Below are 27,148 nucleotides of genomic sequence, written 5' to 3' on the forward strand. Positions count from 1 at the left end.
CAAAAAAAACCTCACCTAAATGTTTATACTTGACGGTATCATTAAGCGTGAGAATTGTATTTCCATTGAAAACAGATACTGCATTAATTTTGAACGTTTCTGTTTCCCAGGCACTGTATCCTGTTGGTGCTATAACAATTTCATTTCCAGCTACCCAGCCGACATCCCCAGTTATATTTATACTCTGGTCACCAATGTTTGCCATCTCTGCTAATGTTGTCCAGGATGTTGTTATTAGTTTACCATTCAAATCAAGACCACCAAAAACACCTGTAAAATAATCAGAGTAAGTAGATTAGTTTATGACTTATTAAAATTATAATTTGTCATCTGTTTTCACATACCATCAACCACTCTCAATTCAATTACAATAATTTTTTTACAAATCAATTTAAATTTGTCATATTTTAACTTTTATTCTTAAAGGAAAGCATACATATAGTGATCTATAGTTGTCAATGTCTGTATTATTTGGTCACTTGTGTAGAGTTGTCTTATTGACAATCAAACCACATCTTCTTTTTAAATATATTGAACAGTGAAACTCACATTATGTATCTTAACACTCGAATCAACAAGTACCTTAACATGAATATATGTATAAATTTTGGCATATGAAAATATCAGATTAAAACCCCATGTATTCCAACAAACTATGAGCTTCACTTAAACAGTTGGTATAATTAAACAATTAGAGTAAATTTTCCTGTTAAAAAAATCAAACCAAATTTGTCCTTCAGATATACACAACGTATGACGACTAACCTATGACCTTCTTTCCGATGTCTCTGCCATCAGGTTCAAGGATATAATTAGGAGAGCTATGGCTTCCCTGAAGAATAATATGTAGATTTCCTAAGAATGGTTGATTGATGTTGAATCCTGCAATCAGTCGACCTTTGCCCATGATAACTATACGTGGTGTCTTGATTTCAAAACTACGCTTTCCTCCCTGTCCATCGTCAGCCTCTAGTTCCAATGTTCCATATAGAATCAGTTCACACAAGGGAGGGATTGTAGTGTCAGCTACCATCCATACACCTAAATAATAATATTGATAGTTAATATTACTCAACCTATGTCTACATTGTATATAAAGATACAAAATTACTATTATTTTCAAAAAAGTATAACTTAAAATTCTACCACATTTTTTTTTATTATCAATCCTTACGATATTGTAAGGTTTGGAGGAATTTAATCCAGGAATACTGGAGTAACTGAGCCATAATGTGAAAAATTTGTTTATTTCAAATGGTCCAAGTCCCTTAACTCTGGAACAAAAAATTGGAAAATTAATCAAAGTGCTAGATAGCATCTCAGGGAAGTTTACAACTGAAGATGTGTATTATTTCAAATAGATTATGGACGTGTATTAATTCAAATATCACAGCTTTGATGTCTTTTATTAAACCATTGTCTCCTCAGCAATTTTCAAAAATCACTTTTTTCATATGTTTGTCATATAAAATTTTGATATCTTCTATTGCTACCTTTAACTGTAGATCTAAAAAAATCAAATACACAGAGAGTGCTGTTAATTTCTTTCTGTGCCCACGCCATGTGAAGGACCTGTGATTTTTTTTTTTTTTTTATTGATTTAGGTCCTTTATATTTGTTTTTAGTAAATTGTTTTGTTACTGATTAACCCGTTTAGTTTTCTTGTTTGAATTATTCCACATGTTTCATATCAGGGCCTTTTTATGGCTTACTATATGGTATGAGTTTTCCCATTGTTGATGACCATATGCATGGTGGCCTATAGTTGTTAATATATATTACTCCTTTGAACTCTTTTGGATAGCATTGGTTCATTTGCCAAAAATACCACATCTTTTTTGTTTTTAAATAATGACAGTTAACTTAAATTAGTGCAACTGTTTATGAAAGTGAATTTATATTAAAGGCTTTGATCAATAAATAGGGAATGTGTCCATGCTAGCATTTAACTTAATAAAGGGTCGCAACTCAAGAACTGCAAAAGTGAATTAAGCTACCAAAATTTGAACTTGATCCAAGTTTTGGAATAAAAAGCATTGATTATACATTCCTACACATTAAGTTGAGGCAAACTTAAGTTAAAGAATAGAAACAAAAAAATCAGCCATTTTTCCATTTGTAACAGAGCATAACCCTAGAGCAGTATAATAAATGACTCCACCAAAATTCAAACTTGATCTTGGTTTTATGGTTAAAAGTATTGTGTATAAGTTTCATAACATTTGGTAGAGCAAACTAAAGTAAAATAAAGGAAAGGAAAAAAATCAGCAATTTTTACATTTGTAAAGGGGCATAACCCTAAAACAGTATAGCTGATGCCACCAAATTCAATTTTGATCCGTGTTTTGAGGTCCTGAGCATTGAGTTTAAGTTTCACAACATTTCCTTAAGACATACTAAAGTTAAAGAACTGAAACTAAAAATTCCAACAACTTTTCCAAAAAATTGTAAAGGAGAATGGTAAAAGTGACATCAACAAAATTCAAACTAGACCTGTGTTTTGTGGTAATAGCATTGCGTATGAGTTTCATACAATTTGGTTCAGGTAAATTAAAGTAAGATCATAACAGAAACCAATTTTGGGATCTACTAACGCACGTACAAGTAAGGGACGTACATACCTGTAGAAAAACAAGGGTAAAACTTAATATTGTTTGGGCATAACAATAGCAGGAATAAAAAGTTTATATACTAAATTCATAGAGGTGCTTACAACCCTGTAACACATTTTAATTGCAGCTGTGAAATTTAGTATTGAGACCATAACATTTGAGATTTTTGGTTTTTAGTCTTCATCTGATAAACTAGTAATCATTGCCTATGTGTTAGGATGACACATTGTCCATACTGCCCCAGAATCAAATTGTGAGGATAAAAAGTTCTTGATCCACCACTGCATTGTTAAGCACTAAGAAAGTCGTTTTTGTTACAATGAAGTTGTCTGTTTGTTGATGGGTAAATCTTGTTTTAGACTGGCTTTTTATAAGTATATCTTGCAATGGTATTGCAATTTCATTGTTGATAATATATGGATATAAATTGTCGTTGAGTCAATGTATTTTTGCCTGATCCAATTAAGCATGCTGAACGAGTGAAGATCCTGATATCCAAATTGGAATGTTAAACAGCTAGTTTTTAAATAACGGAATTATAAGATTTCCAATGTTGTTTTTTTTGCATCAAAACATTCCAATCCGGCAATCAATGTTTTGACAAAAACAATGTACTTTCATATCAAAGCCTATACTCATCCTTGGCGTGAAACATAATTAAAGCCATACGATTATCTGGTATTAAATATTCCCTGTCACCTGTGTATTAATCAATCAAACCAATATCACTTCGTACATAGTAAATAAAAGCGCAGGAAAATGTTCATTCATGAAATATTTATAAAAGAAATGCTGTCTCGCGTAGATTTCTTTTGATTTTCTCTTCAGCGCATGACAGATCCGAGAAGCAGTGTTTGTGATACTCATTTTTTAAATGAAGTAAAATTCATCTGAATTGTCGGTGAACATTCATTCCTTTTTTATTCAAGCTATAATCTTTTCAAAAGAATAGAAACTCAAATTTCAAAAGCATCTTACTAGAATAGTATTCGAACACTAGTACTACATTAGTTCGGAGCAAATGTGATTTGCGATAGTCTGTCTCACCGGAAGTTGAGGCCGACGCCTAAGGAAAGTATTGCTATAGCAAGCTATTGCAAACTTCCCAAAAACAAATTAATAACAGGTTACTGTTATTAATTCCAATAGTTTTGACCACTCTTTGCATGTCTCTTTATATATTCTATAAGTGCAAGGCACACACTGGTTTACCACAACTTTACCAGACAACAATAAATCATTTGGTTGTGTATCATTAAGGAGATTTCCTCGTACTCTTACCTTCAGGAATTGTGAGACAAGCTCCGTCTACAGGAAGTGTTTCATTCGGCCATGATGTATTAGCTGACCAGAATACAGCATCAGCTGATCTGACATCTACAGGAGCTATATCATACGGATCTAATGGTACCTTGCAATCTGCATAGGCACACTTAAATAACTGGAATTTCAGATTAATTTGTTGGTACAGATCATTTGTAGCTCTCTTTCGTCTTGCAGCACCTCGTTTTGTCAGGGAAACTACAAAAATACTAATTTGCATTATTTTTTAGAAATCTCTTAGTTAGGGTGGTACCTAACACTACAGGGAGATAACTCTGTAAAAATCAGCTAAACATTTTAATCAGGTTGCATTGTAAAGGAAATTTAAGCTTCTCAATGATCAAAATTAGTGTTTGTCAAAATGTTTAATAACCAATGAAATTTTTTCTGATAAAGTGGTTGGTTTAAATATTTTGAAATTTTTATATTTTTGTCAAAGGGTCAAAGTAAACATTTTGTCATAATTTTATGAAAATTAAATGAGCCAAATTAATATTCGTGAAGGTGTAAGGTACCACCTGAAATGATATTTATTCAGATTAAATCCTCAAAAAACTATGTAATACAACTAAAATAATATTTTGGATTCAGAAACAAGCAAATTTGCTTTTACAAATCTGTCTCCTGGAAATCTCTGAACTAAGATATTCTTTTAACATGAGCAATTTTGTAGTCATACAAAGCTGATTTTAAATCATTTGCGTAAAATAATTACTGAAGTTTTAAAGAAATGTATTTCTGATATAAAAACAGTACGGATAAGAATTGAAGATAAATATAGTGTTAAGCTCCTACTGAGACCTATCAATTAAAAAAAATATTTTCAAATGTAAAAATCAAGAATGTGTTCAGTTATATATTAAATTGATTGAAAAGTTTGGGATAATTAGTTCAACAGGTTTTTGGAGGATGGCCATTGTAGACAGTTGACATGACTGATTTGGGCCAATTCTAGAATTGAATAACAGATTTATTTTTATCTATCATGTAATGTACTGTAAAAGAGTAAACAATTTTCACCTATTAAACTTATTATCATTCAGTATATACAGACCTAAATAAGTGACTGTCATATCGTTTGGAGAATAAATCCAATCTCCATGGAAATGAGTGCTGCCATCTAGTAATGCAGCATCTGTTTCATTGACACAGATTCCATCAGTTTCCACACAATCAGGTTTCTGTGCTACATTCATTTTAAAGATGACCCAGTCCCCATCCTAAGAAAAGAACATATAGTTGGTATTATTTTCATAGATCTTTAAATAAATAGGAAAGGGTTAAATTATTTTTGTTTCTATCATTGGAAATGATTGAGAAGACACTTTTTGAGGAAACTCTGCATGCAAAAATTTTCTTTTCTTTTAAATTAAAACTTGACCATTTTTGAAAACCCTACAGTGACCTGCTGATTATAGGATAGTGGCCTGTTGTTGTTATTATCTTCGTCCTTTAATTTTGTTGGAAAATTCAAGTAGTCTCATTGGTCTTAATCAGTTCTCTTAATTTTCTAAAAAAAGATTCCTCTTTATGATACAAAAGCATAAACCAGGAGCATTCATGACAACATGATAAAATTTCTCAACAGAATAATTTCCTTTGTGCAATTAGTTCTTTTTAGCTATTTACCGAACTTTTTACTAAACATGTAAAAAACATTAGTCATACCGTCATTGAATCTAGAACACCAGTAAAACTAATGTTTGTTGTTTGATCTGCATCTTTCCATGTAAGTGTGTACGTTGTCTGGCTGACCAGATAAACCATCCAGCCTTTTGGATGTGTCATCCTTTTCCTTGCCCATGGGCCAACAGATTTACCATTGCTACTTTCTATCTCAAAATCTTTAAAGTCTAATGATTCAGGTTTTATATTATTGAAAGAAAATCTGTGGAATTTGACATCTGGAGGACATATACTGGCTGGGCTTTTTCCAGGTTGTGAAAATCCTGGGAAGGCCACACAAGTGTCTGGTAATAGTCCTGTTGTTGTGGCAATAGTCCAATCTGCTTTTGAAACATCATCAATCAAGGATCCATCTAAATCCTTTATACGTCCATGGAATTCCCAGTCAAATATACCTCTATGGTTAGGGCCAACATTATTGAATACCAGACTTTTAGTTTGAGCCATACAACCTCCACTATAAGTACTACTTTTACCTGTTATGGATGCATATTTAAAGGCTGCACAGTTTGACTGGGTGCATTCGTGAAACTCTACTCCATCCACTAACAACCTGTGAAAAACAATTTATCATAATGAAAAATATTCCAAAAAAATGTAAAGTTTCTAGTAATAACTGTCACCCATCTATTTTTTTTTTTATTATAGTTGTTAATATTTAAGCAATGACTGTAATATTTTTTCTGTCTATGAAGAAATAACATTAAAAAATTGGTACACACTAAATAATGCCCATAGCAGGTTATTTAACAGTATGCACCACATTTTTTATGCTATTTCGTATAGACAGAAAAAATATTACAGTCATTTCTTAATATTTAATTCTAAATTCCATTTAAACCGTAGAAAACCATGAAAAAACATTGATGACATCACAGTCACATGACTGAATTATGTCTATGGGCTCATATCAAAATAACGTAAGCCAATCAGGAGACGTGTTACATCCAAAATTAAATTATATATATTTGGTACAAAATTCATGAAACTTGCTCAAAGTATTTTGTTGTTTTTGAGTGATCAATGGGCGGTAGATAGATAAACAACAGTAGATACATGGCCATGATAGTACATGCCCTCGATTAGAACCAGTTAAAACACCTATAATATTGTTAATAAGAGACAAGTGTCTATCAAATATTTCAAGCTTTCATTCTGAACTGTTTCATTTCATATACAACCTTGGCTTTTAAATATTAGGATTTGAGCATTTTTGATTAAGATAAATCCAGCTTATGAAATTATTTAATGTGTTTATTTTTTTACCTATTTGTGAGTGGAAGAACTATGCCACCTGGGCTATTGGCAGATCCTAGCAATGGTGAAGACATGACAACAAATCCATCTTTAATCAATGCTCCAGTGTTTGCATAGAAATCACCTTCCTTAATTTGTTTAATCTCAAATCCAGCTTTCCTATTATTGACCATTTTGAAATTTTCAAACTGTACTGCCCCTCCATTAACAAGCTCCGCCCCTTTGTCACAATTCCATGTGTACATATTCTTAAATACAGCAGTTGTTGGAGCTCCACTGGATAATCCATTGTCTCGTGGCAAATAATCTTCAAATAACCATAAACCAAACCATCCACATGAATGACATGAATTATCTTCAAATTTACCCATTATATCATGTTTTGGATTGATAGAGTCGGTACGTGATGGACCTGTTGGAGTGCTTTTAAGTCGATACCAAAAACCAAAATGAGTTCCCCCAGCAGCTGCATTGTTCGTTACTGTATTATTTGGGTGAGTGATCCAGAAGGCTGCAGGTGTTATGTCATCATTCTGCAAACTCGAACTTTCCCGTACAAATATCAGAAGGTTGCCATCAAAAATGTTTCCTGTTTCAATACCATCTTCCAAAAAGAAAGCTCCACCCATTACATTAAATCCCACATTATTTTGAACCAATACATTGTGAGTACCATGGATATTGACAGCTCTATTAAATGTTTGGTGGAAGGCACATCCTCTAACATAAGATCCTGTCATATCTCCATTCAAATGGTAATGCATTGGATATCTTCCAAGACGGAAAGCTTGTCCTGCATGAGTAAACTCCACATATTCAACATATGCCTGGGCTAGATGTTTATCATATTCTGGTGGATGAACTATAATTTGAACACCAAACTGATCATTTCCTAGTTCTTCACCAAATCTTCCAAGAAAGCAGCTTTGTACAGCAAATTCACCTGTAATTACCCAACAAATAACATAATAAAACATTGAAGATTCCACTGTTTAGACATATAATTATATGATCTAGTGATCACCAATCCCCGTTTATAGAAAAAGTCTTAAACTGTGAATGCCATAACCAAACTTTAAATTGAAATTATAAACTTTATTCAAAGTTTTATTAGATATTGTCAAATGGTACCATTTATGGGGGTGGTACAGGGGAGGGGTGCTTGCACAAAAAAAACGTGAAATAAGACATAATTTCACGTTGAACGTAAAATAATTTCTGTAATGAACGTTGCACGAAAAATAAATACTTTTATGTGAACCTTTTGTGACTGAGTGAGTCACTGTCTTCTTGTATATATTAAATTAACTACTTGTTTTACTCTATATTCCTGATTTAGTATACACATTTATGGTATACTTGGTTTAAGGCTTATAAAAAAATATTTCTTGACGATCCCTGCCAAGTGTTTGAAAAAATTGTGTTTTGGTGATGGTGATGTGTTTGTACATCTTACTTTACTGAACATTCTTGCTGCTTACAATTATCTCTATCTATAATGTACTTGGCCCAGTAGTTTTAGTGGAAAATGTTTGTTAAAATTTAGGGACAGCAACCCAACAACAGGTTGTCTGATTCATCTTAAATTTTCAGGGCAGATAGATCTTGACCTGATAAACAATTTTACCACATGTCAGATTTGCTCTAAATGCTTTGGTTTTTGAGTTATAAGCCAAAAACTGCATTTTACCCCTATGTTCTATTTTTAGCCATAGCGGCCATCTTGGTTTGTTGGCCGGGTCACCGGACACATTTTTTTAACTAGATACCCTAATGATGATTGTGGCCAAGTTTGGTTTAATTTGGCCCAGTTAAGTTTCAGAGGAGAAGATTTTTGTAAAAGTAAACGATGCAGGACAACGCCGGACGCAAAGTGATGGGAAAAGTTCACTTGGCCTTTTAGGCCAGGTGAGCTAAAAACAGTAAAATTTCCATAAAATTACCAATTCAGGGACAGCAAACCAACAAAGGGTTGTCCAATTCATCTGAAAATTCAAAAGCAGATTGATCTTGAACTGATGAACAATTTTACCCCCCATGTAAGATTTGCTCTAAATGCTTTGGTTTTTGAGTTATAAGCCAAAAATTGCAATTTACCCCTATGTTCTATTTTTAGCCATGGTGGCCATCTTGGTTGATTGACCAGGTCACCTGACACATTTTTTAAACTAGATACCTCAATGATGACTGTGGCCAAGTTTGGAAATTTGGCCCAGTTGTTTCAGAGTAGAAGATTTTTGTAAAAGAATACTAAGATTTACGCACTAGAGGCTCTAAAGAGCCTGTGTTGCTCTCCTTGGTCTATGTGAATATTTAACAAAGGACACAGATGGATTCATGACAAAATTGTGTTTTGGTGATGGTGATGTGTTTGTAGATCATACTTTACTAAATATTCTTGCTGCTTACAATTATCTCTATCGATAACAGTAGTTTCTGTGGAAAATGCTAGTGAAAATCTACAAATTTTGTGAAAATTGTTAAAAATTGACTATGAAGGGCAATAACTCCTTAGGGGGTCAATTGACTACTTTGGTCAAGTTGACTTACTTTAAGGTCTTACTTTGCTGTACATTATTGCTGTTTACAGTTTATCTCTATCTATAATAATATTCAAGATAATAACCAAAAACAGCAAAATTTCCTTAAAATTACCAACTCAGGGGCAGTAAACTAACAACGGGTTGTCCAATTTACTGAAAATTTCAGGGCAGATAGATCGTGACCTGATTAACAAATTGGCCCCATGTCAGATTTGCTCTAAATGCTTTGGTTTTTGAGTTATAAGCCAAAAACTGCATTTTACCCCTATGTTCTATTTTTAGCCTTAGCATCCATCTTGGTTGGTTTGCCCGGTCACAAAACACAAGTTTTAAACTAGATACCCCAATGATGATTGTGGCCAAGTTTGGTTTATTTTGGACCAGTACTTTCAGAGGAGAAGATTTTTGTAAAAGTTAAGGCAGGACTACGCCGGACACCAAGTGATGAGAAAAGCTCACTTGGCCCTTTGGGCCAGGTGAGCTAAAAAGGGCGATAACGTTACACGAAAATAACCCTTTACCACCCTCATTTATCACATGGAAACTAAAAGAATAAAATTCTCAGTTGAATAAAGTTACCAGAGTTTTTCTTCAACATAGCAGACAGATAATCCCTCCCCTCTTAAATGTATTTTTAACTATATGAAATTCGATATTAAGACAATGGCATAATGTTATTTTGGGTTTCAGTCATTCATTGTACTAATCATTGCCTCTGAGTTAGTTAGTTATTAACATGATTACAAAAAGGTTGATCTGACAGAATTATACTGATTAAGGAACAACATCTTAGGTTAGTAAACTGTAAATATATAAATTAAAGGTCAAAGTGAAGGTCAATATGATACCTCTACATACAAAGTTTTGTAAATATAAGTTCTACAGTACAAAAGTTATGCATCAAAACACAAGTAAGATAAAAGTTCACTGTAGTAGACGTCAAGGTAAAATTGACCAAACTTTTATTCTCAATTTAATCTTCATTCTCAATATGTTTTACAAACCTGTATTAAATCCTGCATCACATTTTTCAATCTCTTCTTCCCATTGGGGGTCGCTAAACCCTCTTACGAGAATATTACGTGTCAACATAGCTACTTCTGCTCTGTATTCTAGAGTGTGTCCACCAATTGTTTCAGACGTTCCAAGATGTTCATATTTCAGGGTATCAGTCAGATGTATAGTTACCCCGTCTAACTCAACGGAATCAATAGTATGTAACTCATTCTGTACTTGAGAGTTGAAGTGACCAGTAGATGCTATAGCAATTTGATCTCCAGTTCTCCATGGTCTTGTACCACTGCCCACAGAGTCTTTAACCTTTATTGTGTTACTCCCTACAGTTGCAGTCATGGCTAACTTTGTCCATGTAAAATCTATGACCTGACCTTTAAAATAGATTGAACATTCTTAAAATAAAGATATGTGAGTAGTAACACATTTACAGACACAATTTAATGAATATTTTTATAAATTTATTGCTAAAAATCTTTACCCTTGATGCTTATCTCAAGTAATTTCTAAAATGGTCATAAATTTATATTGATCATCACATTATTGTAACAAAAAAACAAGTTATATTGCAGTTAGGGTCAAATATATGCTTGTCATACAATGTCAATAATTGCAGAAAGTTGAATTTTCATAGTGTATATAAAAATTGACCTAGTGTCGAAATACTAAAAAAATAAAAAAACAACAAAGGAATTATTTCCTGTATGGTATGCCCTTGAGTCAGGTTTAAAATTACACAGGGTTCCATTAAGACATGTTTTCCTTTTTACTCTGGGTTAAGTTTAGTCAGATTTAAAACAGTATCAAATTAAACAAACCATGAAGATCTAGTCTGCCTTCTCTAACACCAACTGACTTAGTTCCATAAATAGGCAGTTCTTTAGTTCTGACATGTCCAGTACCAGTGATAATGGCTCTATGTTGAAAAGGTTTATCCTCTGTACCAACCTTTAATAAAAACAAGATAAATACAGTGCTATTGAAACATCATTTATAAGACAGTTCAAAGGTGTTTTTTTTCATTTTGTCACAACAGCAAAAATTGTGAAATAACTATAAAACTAGATAAAATTAATGAATATTATGTTAAGTCAAAAGTTAATGAATCGTTAGAAGAAATAAGAATCAGCACAGATTTACTAAACTTAAATGCTTTTTCATTTTTGATCTTGTAAATACACCAACTTTTGACATTTAAAAAATGCAAATTTAGCTTATTGCTATATAGTTCTTCAAATACTAAATTAATTACCTGTAATAGTCCTCCATCTAGGATTAAAATGTTGTCTGCCTTTATTTCTACATCTGCCTCATCAAATATTAGCTCACCACCTAAAACCAAAATATATCATATATCATCATATTTTTCTTGTGAGATAAAAGAGAGACACAAGATACCAGAGGGACAGTCAAACTCATAAATCGAATATAAACTGACAACGCCATGGCTAAAAATGAAAAAAAGACAAGCAGACAAACAATAGTACACATGACACAACATAGAAAACTAAAGAAAAAGCAACATGAACCCCATAAAAAAACTGGGGTGATCTCAGGTGCTCCAGAAGGGAAAGCAGATCCTGCTCCACATGTGGCACCCGTCACGTGTTGCTTATGTGATAAAAAATCTGGTAAATAGTCTAATTCGGTAGGTCATATTGAAACTCTTTGTTTAATAGCTTCATTGAGGAAAATAACATTATCTTGGGAGTTGTAATACAAAACTTAATGATTAATTACCAAAAACATATTTATTTATGAACTTTGGTCATTGTTGAAGGCAGTATAGTGGTCTATAGCTGTTAATTTCTATGACATTTGGTCTCTTATGTAGAGTTGTCTCATTGGCAATCATACCAAGTGTTCTTTTTATATTTAAGTTTAAATAATCCAGATAATAAAAATTGGTATTGCAATAGCAAGCTTATTTAAAATAATTGTTTACTACACTGAGTTTTGTGTAGATTTATCAACAAACTAATAAACTTTTGATAGTTTTGATGCTGTCTACACAGGAAAGAGTACATCCCAGTCTAAATGTTTTTTGTGCTGATAGGTTGCAGATATACTTCATTTCTGCTTTAATATTTTTTATATTCTTATAACTTCTGAAAGAATCTATAAATCTACCTTACATACATGTATGTCTTGATGTCTTGTGAATGCTTTGTGAACTGTTGACTTGATTTGCCAACTGTTGACACAATCAACTCACCTTTTATTAACAAAGCTTTCAGAGATGCTGTATTCTGATCCAATACAACAGTTTGTCCTTTCTTTATAACCACCAAAGTGCCATCCCCTGGTGGGGGGTTTCCACCCCAGGTCCAGGGGGAAGACCACAGATCAACATACTGGAACTTGGCATCTCCAGGACTAGCCTGTAAGTAGTAAAAAAAGGTATATTTCCATATTCAATATTAAGCTAAGAGAGCCACCATTTGATTTTTATGAGAGGCTAGGATGGAAAATATTGTCCCACTGTCTCCTATGAGAGGCTAGGATGAAAAATATTGTCCCACTGTCTCCTATGAGAGACTAGGATGAAAAATATTGTCCTACTGTCCCCCCCCCCCCCCCCCCCCTTAAAAATCAAATTGTAGCTCCCAAATATACAAATGTACATGTCATTGTTCACAAATCTTTGAACTGTGACATTCTATTTCCAACATGATGCCTGGAAGTCATTGTATGAAAAGATTTACATAACAGCTTATTTTGATAAAGGCTAGTACATCAACTGGTATTTTTAAATAATCGTTGTGTCTGCAACTTTCTGCAACTTTTTCTGAATGAAATCAATAGACAAATTTCGAGTTCAATCCATTTCCGTCAAAAACTTTGGTTTTACTGACATGTTGAATGAGTGATTGGAAAACTATGATGCTATATTGAACGGATTATTCAGCAAATTGAATTCTCATAATTAACAATCAGCACTGCTGTCATTAGGGATTCATGATTAAGTACCTCTTGACGATTGATAACAGTGCAGGGATACAGGTGATCTCCTCTATCTGGTAAATGACGTCATAAAGGCGCGCATAACTGACAAGTTTTTTCTGGTGATGGGAACACTCGAAAGTGGTCTTTTATCCTGAATTTATGTGTAAAAACTTATATATATGTAGAACAGTTAGTGCCAGTTTGGTTGCTCTCTGTCAAAATAAGTTGAGGGGACAAAATAACTTGAGGGGAGTTATGGACTAACAAATTTATGAAATTAATATATATAACAGAGAACAGAAAACAATAAATAGTTACACCTTGATGACCTATTTTACATGTGAAGGTTCTTTTTTCCTGCTTATTAAAAAGATTTTTTCAAAACTACCTCAATAGAATATCCATTTCCACCGACTTGGACCATGACACTAGTGACCTCTGCTGGTGAGTGCTCCCCTGTCATACATGTTACTTGAGTATCCACCACGGTATTAATTACTGTACATGGTGTCCCTGCTATCTTAACATCAATATCACTGGCAACAGTTCTGTAAAATATAAAAAAATTTAACAGGGATAGGTTTATGCTACCATGACATCTACAAACAATGCAACCGTTCTGTTATATAAAGAAATGTAAGAGGAGAGAGAGATGGTTAAAGGCTTTAAAGAGTCATGCTACCATAACATCAACAAATCCACCAACAAAGTGATCAAAGGAATTGGTCTTATAGGTTCCTGTTCATTTATAATACAAATTAAAATACCCAATCAACAGACTTTAAAAATATAAAATTGCCCTTAATATATGTCTACAAGCTTCTGTCTGACAAGTTCCTGTTTGATAACATGAAGATTCCCAGCCACAATCTTGTTCATAGGAATATACATACATTTCTAATCTAAAGTTGTGATGTCTTTGATCGGATAAGTATATTGGAACAGCAAGATTTCATACATTGTTTCAAAACACTACACAGCTACTTTTGCATAGGTACTATTTCTGTACTAAAAAAATGCAGTACTGGAAATTTACTTTTAATATTTAGTACTATTCTTTACTTTAAAACTGTTGTAATATTCAGATACTTGTATTTTACAGTACTTGATCTGTACTAAATATTTTGGAACAAAAATAATACAATATTCCATGTTTGAAAATCATAACTTTAAGAGATTTGAAATAGAAAAACTTTCAAAATGCTAAAAATGTAACGGTAGTAACCAAAAACCTGTAGTACCTAAATTTCAAGTACAAATAAAGTACTGTAAAATACAGGTACCTTAATATTACAATAATTTTAGAGTAACAAAATAGTGCTAATCTCCATTACTACATGTTTTTAGTACAGAAATAGTACCTATGCGAAAGTAGATGTGTAGTACATAAAAAAAACATAGATAAAGATGATTGTTTTAGCATTATATTGATTTATATAGAAAACAAAGCAGGATGTAGGATTTAATGAGTAGTGATTTTATATACGACACCACCACATACATATGTGCAGATGTAAAACTGGTATTTTGCTATCCCAACCTTTCCCCTTTTATAATACTTACCCAAATCCAGATCCTTCAATGGTAATTGTTACCCCTCCACCTGTGCCCCCTCGACGTGGTGTTACATTAGTGATGGATGGAGTCAGGCTTGCCATGTAGGTAAAGGTAATTGGATTCCTTTTACGTCTTCCTGACTGGGAGTTTTGGACTTCTACATCACATCCAAAGGTACTTGTAACTGAACCTGTTAATATATAAAGAACAAGAAAATCGAATTGGTCAGGTTTAACTTAGATTGACTAAACATCTGCATCACATGCCAGACTAGTCCAAATAATTATGACGTCTGACAAGGCTATTTTATTTTTTTCTGGGATGCCTTCCTATGACATCATAAAGCTGAAGCCAATTTTTATGTCTGGAGTTTGAGAGCAAATTTTGGGGGGATTTAGAGATTTTCTACATTTAAACACATTGGATAAACATTAACATAAACAGAAACAGAAATTCAAAACAAAAATATGTTTATACATTTTTGTTTGTATTGACCTTTGAAAATGCAACTAGAAATCCTTATCAACTTATAATTTCTGAATTTACAGTATCCCCATATAAATATATGACAATGGTATAACAAATAATAGAACTAACCACTAGCTGGTGGAACTAAACATATTATTTGTGCTGCTGTCTGCACCTCAGACATGTCTCTCTCACATTCTTGATTGCAAATTTCAACTATTGTTGTATTCCTGAATCCTGATCCTGTTAGGGTCACCTTCTGTCCACCACCAACACTACCTGTTGTCAATAAAAAGAAATCATTTGTATTATTAGATGCATTCAAGGGGATAGACCTTGGTTCAGGGAGATAACTCTTTAAATCATTTATGTTTTTGTAAAGTAAAGTTTCATCAAAGTATTTTAAGTATTTACTTTAAACTGATTGGAAATAATCTATGTAACATAGAAGCATAGAATATCTTTATGAAAATGATTGAAACAAAAATACTTGTGATTTAAAGAGTAATTTTCCTTACCCTGGGGTATACTTCCTTAAGCTCTATAAATTCCAAGGAGATCTTAATCTTATTGATATACATACATGTATATTGTTATTGGTAATGAAGAAGTATCTGCGTTCGTGTCACTGAAATTTAGTGAGAAATGAGAGTTGTGCTGACATGTACAACCAATTTATCAATTTTCAATTATTATAAGTTGGTTATATATACAATGTAAACCCTCTCAATCCTTTTGCCATGATTTTCTATGTTTTTAAAAGAATGATATTTTTAGTGTTTTTAATTATAAGTTAGTAATAAGATTTTAACTAAGCTTGACATCCAGTTAATACTGTTTCTGAGTTATCTTACCTTGAGTTGGATTTATTGCTGATAATGTAATGACATAAGTAACTGTTTGATCGTCATTTGATAATCCTTTCCCTTCTACACGAACAACGACACTGTGTGTTCCATCAGGTAGGGCAGGGGCTGTACATTGAACTCCTGTAGACGTCGAAGAGGTCACTGGACAATCAACAGAATTTATGGTTACTTTATTTTTAGTCTGGTCACTTGAGAATCCAGCACCATTGATGAATACAGTTTCTCCTGCATGAGGCGTTGTGAATGTGATGCTATTGACTTGTGGGGTTGCTGCAGTATTGTAATCAAAAGGCTTAGCTGGATAATTTACACCGTTAGCCATGACGTTGACAGCTACTCCCATTTGTGCAGCATGTGGTGGTGTCATGCACTTGACAGAGGACAAGGTCACAAGACTTATTTGACAAGTGGCTCCATCTATTGTAACAACTGTATCATCTGTGAATCCATTTCCAACAATATCAATCATAGTACCACCATGGATACTCCCTTCTGATGGAGTTATGCTAGAAATGACTGCTTGGCTTGTTATCTGTATATTGTTAGTGTTTGTTGCTAATCCAGTGTCTTTCAGCAATACAACTACAGGTTGAGATCCAACAGGTACATTGGTTATTGTACATGCAACAGTCTGAGCAGCTGCAACGGTAACAGTACAATCAGCCCCGCCAATTGTAACCATTACATTTGAACTATCTGTACCAAATCCTTGACCTGTAATTGTTACTGGAGTAGATGTACCATCAAATGTTATGGGAGCAACACTTGTCATTTCTGGTGTGCTAGCCAGAGCATAGTTTATTTCACAGGATGGAGAAACTTCACATCTTGCATCACACACATGTCCATAGGCACCGACCTTAACCTCTACCAACTGGTTACTTGCTGAAAATGCTGGCATTGTACAAGTTATCTCAGTGTAGGAAACAGACTGGATTGCACAAGTCAATGAACCAACTGTAACAACAATGGAGTTCTCATCACCTTGGAAACCAGATCCTGTTATAGTCAGTAAACCTTGACCATTGATGGATACAGAGGATGGAGAGATATCACTGATCATTGGATACAACACAAATCGCCTACCATTCTGACCACTGACCTCTATATTGGCATTTCCTCGATTAGCGACTCGAACATTGAACATTTGTGGCTTGCATACCAATGGTGAACTAGCTGCATCCAGTGAACATACTATCTGACTATCAGTAGATGACTGGACCGAACACATGTTTTCTCCAACGTAAACTTCATTTTGGCAGGGTGTAGAGGAGAAACCTTCACCTGAGATTGTAATACTATCAGATGTTGTCCCATCATTTGTACTGAAGGAATTAACTACTGGTGTGAAGCATGTCTGTAATAGGAAGTTAAACTTGTCAGCAGCTCCCCCTGTTGGTGGGGCTGTGGTACAACCTGTTTTAGGTGTTCTTATTTCACTACACCCTGATGGTGCATTTGGGTCGGAAACACCTGAAATGCAAAAGATATTTTTGATGTAAAAATGGCTGTTCCTGATCAAATCTTTAATGGCAGATGGTTCAATATGAATAAATTACTTGTGGAGTGTTAGTGTTTTTTTTAGAGAATCCTAAATCACAAGTATAAGTAAAGAAACAACAACCCAGCAAAAACAATCAAATGGTGGAAAATAAGTTTATTCTAATATATCATAAACTACGTATGAACAGGAGGAAATGTTGAGTGCACCTTCCCTTTTCTGCACATGACCTTGGCAACTCTTTACTGGGTAAATTTATAGGGTCGGTTGAAGACAAAACTTTGCGACAAAAGAGATGATTTCAGCTTTCCAATTGTGAACTTTCCATTTCTAAGTAGCAACATTCCAGCAGCACCTGCATACGGGGTATATATCTCCCAATTGATACGATATTCCCGTGCTTGCATTTCCTATCATGATTTTCTTGATAGAGGGTTACTGCTCACAAGGAAGCTATTAAACCAAGAGTTTCAAATGGTGAAGTTGAAATCATCCCTTCGTAAATTTTACGGACGCCATCACGAGTTGGTTGACCGTTATGGAATAACCGTTTCACAAATGATATCGGATATGTTCCTTACGTTGTAACTACAATCCCCTTCCCTTTCATGAATTTGACCTACCGAATTAGACTTTTTACCGAATTTGTAATCACATAAGCAACACGACGGGTGCCGCATGTGGAGCAGGATCTGCTTACCCTTCCCAAGCACCTGAGATCACCCCTAGGTTTTGGTGGGGTTCGTGTTCTTTATTCTTTAGTTTTCTATGTTGTGTCATGTGTACTATTGTTTTTCTGTTTGTCTTTTTCATTTTTAGCCATGGCGTTGTCAGTTTGTTTTAGATTTACGAGTTTGACTGTCCCTTTGGTATCTTTGGTCCCTCTTTTATAAAACACAAACTATTAAAGGTATAAACACAGGTAAAACTAATCATACCACAGCACTACTATATATGAGCTGCTTCAGATAGAAATCAATCTTATGCAAATGAAATTCAATACATGTATTAAATTTTCGAGGTACGAAGTGAGATTGCTTTTTCCGTAAATTAGCAAACCCGGAGTATCCTTTTGTATCCTTTTGTGATGCAGCTCCTCAGGGTAAATAATCCCATAATCAAACATTTTTCAAGTTCTTTGAAAATTTAATACTTTGAACACATTTAATAGCTCCATAGATTTATTAACACATTTATTCTGTGTTCCCCTACTTTCTAAATTAACTCAAATGGTTATAAGATCAGTCACTTGTTTATCATAGAAAAGTGTCAAATATCACTACACAGATAATTTTTGTTTACACATGACTTTTGAGTTCCTCATTTCAAGGCGCATTAGGGATGTTGTCCCATATGTTAACTTATGTCAGGTTGACAGTTGACAAAATCTCTATGCAAAGTCTATGACTATTTGAAAATTTAGTTGTTATAAGAACCCTACAAAATAAGCCCAAAGTTACCTTTAATTTCACATGTTAATGTTCCAAAATCCCACAAAAGGCTTTATACATGTTTATGTGTATGTGAACTTCCATTAGGGTAGATTTCTATCCGCACATATATAAGACCAATTGGTGAAAACATAAACCTAGTACCTGAATTAACGTCGTAAGTGGCCTCATATCCTCCTACTTTTACCATGACCTCCTCTACAGACTGAGGTTTGTCTTCTACAATCAATGTTCCAACGTAACGGATGATTTCATACTCCTCTATCCAACAACTGGAATAATAATAGGTCACATTGGCTTCTGATACTCTGTATTCAAACACACCTGAAATAAATTACATTCAAGTAATACTCTATGATTATGAATATAAAGTATCAATTTATGAAATATAGTAAAACAAAAAAGAAAAAAGAAAAGAGAAGTTTTTTTGTCTACTTTGAGATGTCTTATAAGAATCTACTTTATAGCTATGAAGTTTACTGTCTAGATCGATTTATCTACATCGTTTGTTTTCTGGTAGAGCAATGTCTCATGGGCATGTTTTATTTCCATTTTAAAAAGAAAATCTTATATTATCTTTAAGTATATTTTGTTTCAATTTTCATATACATCATAATTATTAGAATAAAATGTGTACCATTTGGTGATGCTGCACTGATAAATCCGTCGTCTGGTAGAACCATGGATGTCAGGTTAACAGTCTGTCTTACACAAGGTTTAAAGTTATTTATATAGGGATAAGTTGTCCATGTCCATCTTATCGTATCACCTACTTTTGCGTTGGCATTCTTAGGAATCCATGCATAGCCCTTACCATGTACTGAAAAACAAGAATTGATTGCATCAAATAATTGAAATACACCAATAGATTTTACATAAAACAATCATAAATAGAATGCTGGTTTTCATACATTTTTCTGTGGAGGCTACATAAAAAGAAAAAATCATTAATAGTATTATTTATCAATAAAAAAATATATATATAACATAAACACTGAACTCCAAGGTATATTCAAAAAGGGAAATTAAGCTATGAAAACTGACAAAAAATAATGTGACTTTTATTTTAACAAGTTAAAAAGAATTATAAAGAAACAACTGTCATAAATCAGAGCTTAAATGCCCTCAGAGTAGTAGTATTATGTTTGTCTTTCCCAAACCTCTACTGGCTTGAAATAGAAACATGTTGAGCTGTCAGGTTTTGTAAAGTACCTATCACTAACAGTTACATATACATTACAACTCCGATCAGTGTTGCTGAAAATTTGAAGACAACAATGAAGTAAATGGTCCGAGAACACAATTAATTCGTAGTGCATTTCTTTTAGAACATAAATGAAAATGAAAAAAATCCCACCTGCGCTTTCTCAAAGAAACTTTTACAGTGTGTTGTACTACTTTTGGGACAAATCATATCAAATTTATAGAAAACTTCATCGCCTCTAACTCAAAATATGGACAATTTTATGTTTAGGGCGTCTTGAAATCTTTTGACAGCTTCTGAAGTGCTCATTTTCAACCTTTTTCAGCTGGACCAAATCACTACTTTCCTTTAAAATTCTGGACCCAAATTTTTTTACAGTGTAATTTCATCCCCCTACTTGCAATTTGAGGCATTGAACATGGAGAAATAAATTTGGAAGGGGTATACAAATTAATGGCAAGTAACCCACTGTCAACACTAGGGACTATATTTGTGAACAACGAAAATCAGGGGACGACAATGGTGGTCTCGGACCTAATAGGGTAGAAAGAGTTGACAAATCTTAAAAAAACTTGGTATGAACAAAGTTTAATGTATTATAACACTGCTTACAAAGTTTCATGACAATAGGATGTATATTATAGACATTAAGTTAAGTTCTATACTCATCTTTGCGTGTAAAATTTTGACGTTAAAATTGAAAAATTTCAACTATCAACATTTGGGGCTTTAAAAATTAAAATATTGCAAAAAAAATCTTTTTAAATGCCTTCATATATAACTTATCATGTACTAAAAGCAATAGAGTACTCATTTTATTTATCAGACTTGGCATAATTATTCAAAAGTCACAATTTATATGAGCCCGCGCCTAAAAATTTAGGTTTTTCAATGAAGGGGGGCCTTACATAAAGATGTAATATTTTCCAGCAATTTTAAATTTGTGAAGCTTTTTGGTTATAAATAATCCTTACATATGTATTTAAAGTACTTTAAATGGAAAGAAAAGTTACAAATAACATATCATATTAGTTTAAAAGGGTCTTAGGCCAAGTAAGACTGGAAAAAATTTAGGGTCAATTTAGGCCGTGCCACATATTTACATTAAAAAATGCATATTGAGGCTATAAAAAATAAAAATTTGTGTCTTTTTTATCATTTCTATACTCATGTGACATGATACAACAAATCTGAGCACAAAAAGACTCTTACAATTAACTTTTCGTACAAGCAGTAGGGGCTGAAACAAAGATTCTTGCCTTTTTAGGGAAAAACTTGCATGCAATTCATTCTCAACAGGCTTATATTTAAACCACTTGCTATCCTACAGAAGAAAAGAAATATATTATGTGAAATGGAACAGGTACAATAGACATTGTAAAGTGCATTTGATACAAATTTAGTGAGGTCTCTAATATGGACATCAAATTTTATATACCAAGCTCCCCACTATTGACTTCATCCAAACAAGGCGTTAGACAAGGGTCATTTATACAACACACTTTGCACATTTTATCTGAGATAAACTTCTTTTCTGTAGATTCAGAGTTCATAAATAAGTAAAAGAAGCAGATAAAGGAATAGAAACACAAATATTGACACATAAAAACCTGTCAGATAGAAAGTCAGTATGCCATTTATGCATCAATATTGGAAAAGTTATAAAATGCCTATTTTGACCATAAAATGCCAAAATTGGTCATTTTTGCAGAAATTCTATAAAATAAAAGTTTAAATCCTTTAGTTTCATGCTATTTGACAAGTTGACACCATCAAATCATTTAGGGAAGTTGCCAGAGTACAATTTCTATATTTACAGATTTCACCTCTTAGGTCCGAGAACACAATTAATTCGTAGTGCATTTCTTTTAGAACATAAATGAAAATGAAAAAAATCCCACCTGCGCTTTCTCAAAAAAACTTTTACAGTGTGTTGTACTACTTTTGGGACAAATCATATCAAATTTATAGAAAACTTCATCGCCTCTAACTCAAAATATGGACAATTTTATGTTTAGGGCGTCTTGAAATCTTTTGACAGCTTCTGAAGTGCTCATTTTCAACCTTTTTCAGCTGGACCAAATCACTACTTTCCTTTAAAATTCTGGACCCAAATTTTTTTACAGTGTAATTTCATCCCCCTACTTGCAATTTGAGGCATTGAACATGGAGAAATAAATTTGGAAGGGGTATACAAATTAATGGCAAGTAACCCACTGTCAACACTAGGGACTATATTTGTGAACAACGAAAATCAGGGGACGACAATGGTGGTCTCGGACCAAATAGTTTAAAACAAGAATGTGTCCAAAGAACACGGATGCCCCACTGGCACTATCATTTTCCATGTTCCATGGACCGTGAAACTGGGTCAAAAATCTAATTTCGTTTTAAAATTAAAAAGGTCATAATTATAAGCATCAAGTGTACTAAGTTTCAAGTGGATTGGACTTCAGCTTCATCAAAAACAACCTTGACCAAAAACTTTAACCTGAAACTCACACTTTCATTTTTTATGTTCAGTGGACCATAAAATTGGGGTCAAAAGTCTAATTTGGCTGTAAAATTAGAAAGATCATATCATAAGCAACAAGTGTACTAAGTTTCAAGTTGATGGGACTTCAGCTTCATCAAAAACTACCTTGACCAAAAACTTTAACCTGCGGATGAACTAATGGATGGACGGACTATCGAACGGAGCCACAGACCAGAAAACATAATACCCCTCTACTATCATAGGTGGGGCATAATAACTCTGATAAGTTTTGTAATACAACTTATGCTAATATCATGATGATAAAAGTGTAAAGTTAAGAGATTGCAATATAAACAAGTTTGTGGTATATTTTTTCTAAATCCTTGAAGTTTCAATACCTTTATGTATTCCTTGATTGGTGATCTCCACAACATCTCCTGTATCTTGTATGGTACACTCAATCAGTGTCTCACTGGTGAAGTCAACATTACAGTCAGTGTCACCAACTTTAACCTCTGCCAGTGATCCATTTGTACTGAACCCAGCACCTGTTATTGTTACTCTGGTACCACCAAACAGGGATCCAGACTTAGGGAATACATTAGTCACTTTTAGCAGATATTCTATTTCTGGAACCTTGTTCAAACTGAAGACATATATGAAAACATTTTTTAACTTGTATCTTCCATATATATAATATATATATATATTACAAAAAATGGTAAATGAGGTATTATTATAGTTAACCTCTGTAACTTTTAAAGATCTTTCATTTGTTCAAATGACTGATCATAATCTCTCCCTAAAAAAGTACAGCTCTTTATTAACCAAGAAATCTCTAAAAATAAATCCAACAGTACCTTACAGTTGTTACTTAATCTATGTCATTTTGTCCCAGGTGGCAAGTTCTCATTGGCAATCATACCACATCTTCTAATTATCACGGGGAAGGATGATTTGAAAGAATTCAATTAAAACCTTATTGTAATTTCCAGTAAATAAAATGTCAGACTTCAGTGTAGCAAATATAGATGGCAATTTTTGTTTATGCAATAGACTGAAAAGCCACTTGTCAGGCTAAAGTGCTAATAACTAGATTTTTTTTCTTGTATAGGAATGATTTTGTATAGAGAAAACTATGTAAATTACTGAGCTTTGCAATTGAGCTTCATGTAGAATTAGAATGAATTTAATCTTTGAATGGACTTTTTTTTGCAAATGAGAAATAACCACAAGTAATTACCTCTAATTAATTTTAAATGAAATTGACAATTATGGCTCATGGTCATAAAATCAAGACCACTGACCCCCCAAAAATGGGGAAATATATCCAAAATCAATTGAAAATTGGTGTATATTGTGCTATAATAGACTAACAGACCAGTAATTACATGAAACATTGAGATCCACAAAAATCAATTTTAATATTGCTTAATATGTATACCTGTTGACAGCTGCGCCATTAGTGGTACTAGCAAACACCCAGACTTTTTTAACTCCTTGTGACATGGATGGAAGAGTAGCAGTGATGGTAGTGTCTGTAAATACAGCATCTGGTAGTTCTGTATCTCCAATACGAAGAGTTCCACTATTAGAAAACCCAGAACCAGTAATGGTCAGTTGAGAACCACCTAATAATGAAAAATGTAAAAAATAAACATGCAAAATACATTTTTTTAGAAGTACAATGCCCAGAAGAAATGAAATTAGTTTACAGTAACAGTTTGTTCATTGTTTTATAATGCAAAAAATAAAATGAACTTTACAGGAAAAGTGAAACAAATGTAACACATTAAATAGCTTCAACTACCAAATGGTGGATGACCTGGGTATTTTTCCAAATATGTTAATTCAGTGGAAGCAATCATCCATTTTCAAATATAACAACTAAGGATTGTTCAATCAAATTAATTATTTCCTTCTTTGAATAAAAACAAAATCATACGTACATTAACAACTTCTTGGTCATAAAAATTAAATAGATAATAGCAACAAAATTGTTCATTTGGGTTTCCACTTAAACAAGGATCTTATTCAAGGTATTTTATCAGAAGCAAGATTTATATATCTGACAATGCAATGGCCACACAATTACAAGAAAACAATGCTTTATAAAAATGGTGGGACAGCAGTATAATATGATCAATTACACTTGATATAAATAAACCTAAAATTAAATAAAATTACATTGGAATATACATACCTACTACTCCCTCTGTGGTAGGACTAACGTTGGTTATCATGGGTGTAGTAGAAGCATCATACTGTATAGATGCAGCAGATAAGATAGTCAGTCCTCCACTTATCACTTTAACAAAATAACCTCCTGCTGGCTATTTTGAAGAAGAAGAAAAAAGATTTTGTAAATAAAAAATGAAAAAGAACTGAGTTCCAATGTCCCCCGCATTGCACTTATTTTATATTTACAAGGGGCATAACTCTTCCACCATCATAGAACTTGTCCAAGATATTGCTGATATCAACTTATAGTATAAGTTTTATAAAAATCTAATAAGAATTGTACCCATGAGAGCACTAAGTAGGCCAGTTTCCATATATCTAATATTTCCGAGGAGCATAGCTCTTTAGTCTATCATCCACCCTTTCACAACTTTGTTGTTGCCGAACAGTACAGACTGAGCAGGTATTAACCAATGCTTGAGGGATACATCTAGTTTAACATGTTGTTGCCGAACAGTACAGACTATGCAGGTACTAACCAATGCATGAGGGATACATCTAGTTTAACATGTTGTTGCCAAACAGTACAGACTGAGCAGGTATTAACCAATGCTTGAGGGATACATCTAGTTTAACATGTTGTTGCCAAACAGTACAGACTGAGCAGGTATTAACCAATGCTTGAGGGATACATCTAGTTTAACATGTTGTTGCCAAACAGTACAGACTGAGCAGGTACTAACCAATGCTTGAGGGATACATCTAGTTTAACATGTTGTTGCCGAACAGTACAGACTGAGCAGGTATTAACCAATGCTTGAGGGATACATCTAGTTTAACATGTTGTTGCCAAACAGTACAGACTGAGCAGGTATTAACCAATGCTTGAGGGATACATCTAGTTTAACATGTTGTTGCCAAACAGTACAGACTAAGCAGGTATTAACCAATGCTTGAGGGATACATCTAGTTTAACATGTTGTTGCCAAACAGTACAGACTGAGCAGGTATTAACCAATGCTTGAGGGATACATCTAGTTTAACATGTTGTAGCCAAACAGAACAGTCTGAGCAGGTATTAACCAATGCTTGAGGGATACATCTAGTTTAACATGTTGTTGCAGAACAGTACAGACTGAGCAGGTATTAACCAATGCTTGAGGGATACATCTACTTTAACATGTTGTTGCCAAACAGTACAGACTGAGCAGGTATTAACCAATGCTTGAGGGATACATCTAGTTTAACATGTTGTTGCCAAACAGTACAGACTGAGCAGGTATTAACCAATGCTTGAGGGATACATCTAGTTTAACATGTTGTAGCCTAACAGAACAGTCTGAACAACTTTACCTACCAGTGCTGGAAGAATACATCTAGCTAATCGTGTTGTCCCTTCAACCACTACACATGGAACCTCATTGACAAAAATTGCAACATTTTCAGCAAATCCCTCTCCATTTACATCAAGTAGTGTACCACCTGAAAAATCAGGAAAATTAATCATACAGTCAAGATTTGTATGTATACTTTTACTATATATATATATAAATATATTAATTGGCAATCACCAATGGCAGTCAGCAGGGTTAGAGAACATCAGTTGTTCCACCTGTTAGTCAAATGCGTTTTGTTTAAATATACTTTTCACTTTTTTGGTCTTTTGGAAAATGTTGTTTGTGCTGTTTTTAGACCCTTCTACAACGAAATTTGTTTGACATGCACAGATATAAAAATTGCAGTTTTTATCCAACGCAATCATAGGTTTGAACGTAGTTTTCAATTTAGACTTGTTTATTTTTTTTGCATGGGCATGTAGTATATTTTCCCTCTGGTTTATATGATCCTTTAATCCTATATTGACTCTTAAAATTCAAGAGTTTATATAAAGATGAGGGTACTTTTTCTAAAAATGAGGGTACTTTTTATATGGCCTTCCAAATACTGTTTCGATCCCTAACATCACTGAAGAGACATTTATTGTCGAAATCCGGATCTGGTGTGTAACAAAATATTTGTTCCGGCGTGACATTTGTTCCGCCGGAACAAATTTCATATGA

The 27,148-nt window shown here is 33.5% G+C and overlaps 1 protein-coding gene across 1 annotated transcript in view; it reads right to left on the reverse strand.

Annotated features, from left to right (window-relative positions):
* LOC134699022 (fibrocystin-L-like) overlaps positions 1-27,148 on the reverse strand; it is an 85,546-nt gene that overhangs the window by 18,869 nt on the left and 39,529 nt on the right. The window contains exons 24-43 of the mRNA XM_063560714.1: positions 26,446-26,570; positions 25,111-25,240; positions 24,352-24,538; positions 23,306-23,553; positions 19,865-20,047; positions 19,372-19,551; positions 16,261-17,748; positions 15,536-15,685; positions 14,945-15,128; positions 13,770-13,929; positions 12,651-12,816; positions 11,688-11,767; positions 11,254-11,383; positions 10,426-10,809; positions 6,888-7,821; positions 5,604-6,174; positions 4,990-5,155; positions 3,894-4,133; positions 766-1,041; positions 16-270 (exon numbers count right to left, since the gene is read on the reverse strand). Of these exons, the coding sequence (XP_063416784.1) occupies positions 16-270; positions 766-1,041; positions 3,894-4,133; positions 4,990-5,155; positions 5,604-6,174; positions 6,888-7,821; positions 10,426-10,809; positions 11,254-11,383; positions 11,688-11,767; positions 12,651-12,816; positions 13,770-13,929; positions 14,945-15,128; positions 15,536-15,685; positions 16,261-17,748; positions 19,372-19,551; positions 19,865-20,047; positions 23,306-23,553; positions 24,352-24,538; positions 25,111-25,240; positions 26,446-26,570 (6,237 nt within the window). The remainder of the gene's footprint in view (positions 1-15; positions 271-765; positions 1,042-3,893; positions 4,134-4,989; positions 5,156-5,603; positions 6,175-6,887; positions 7,822-10,425; positions 10,810-11,253; positions 11,384-11,687; positions 11,768-12,650; positions 12,817-13,769; positions 13,930-14,944; positions 15,129-15,535; positions 15,686-16,260; positions 17,749-19,371; positions 19,552-19,864; positions 20,048-23,305; positions 23,554-24,351; positions 24,539-25,110; positions 25,241-26,445; positions 26,571-27,148) is intronic.

Source organism: Mytilus trossulus, unplaced genomic scaffold, assembly GCF_036588685.1.
Source record: "Mytilus trossulus isolate FHL-02 unplaced genomic scaffold, PNRI_Mtr1.1.1.hap1 h1tg000024l__unscaffolded, whole genome shotgun sequence".
NCBI lineage: Eukaryota > Metazoa > Mollusca > Bivalvia > Mytilida > Mytilidae > Mytilus > Mytilus trossulus.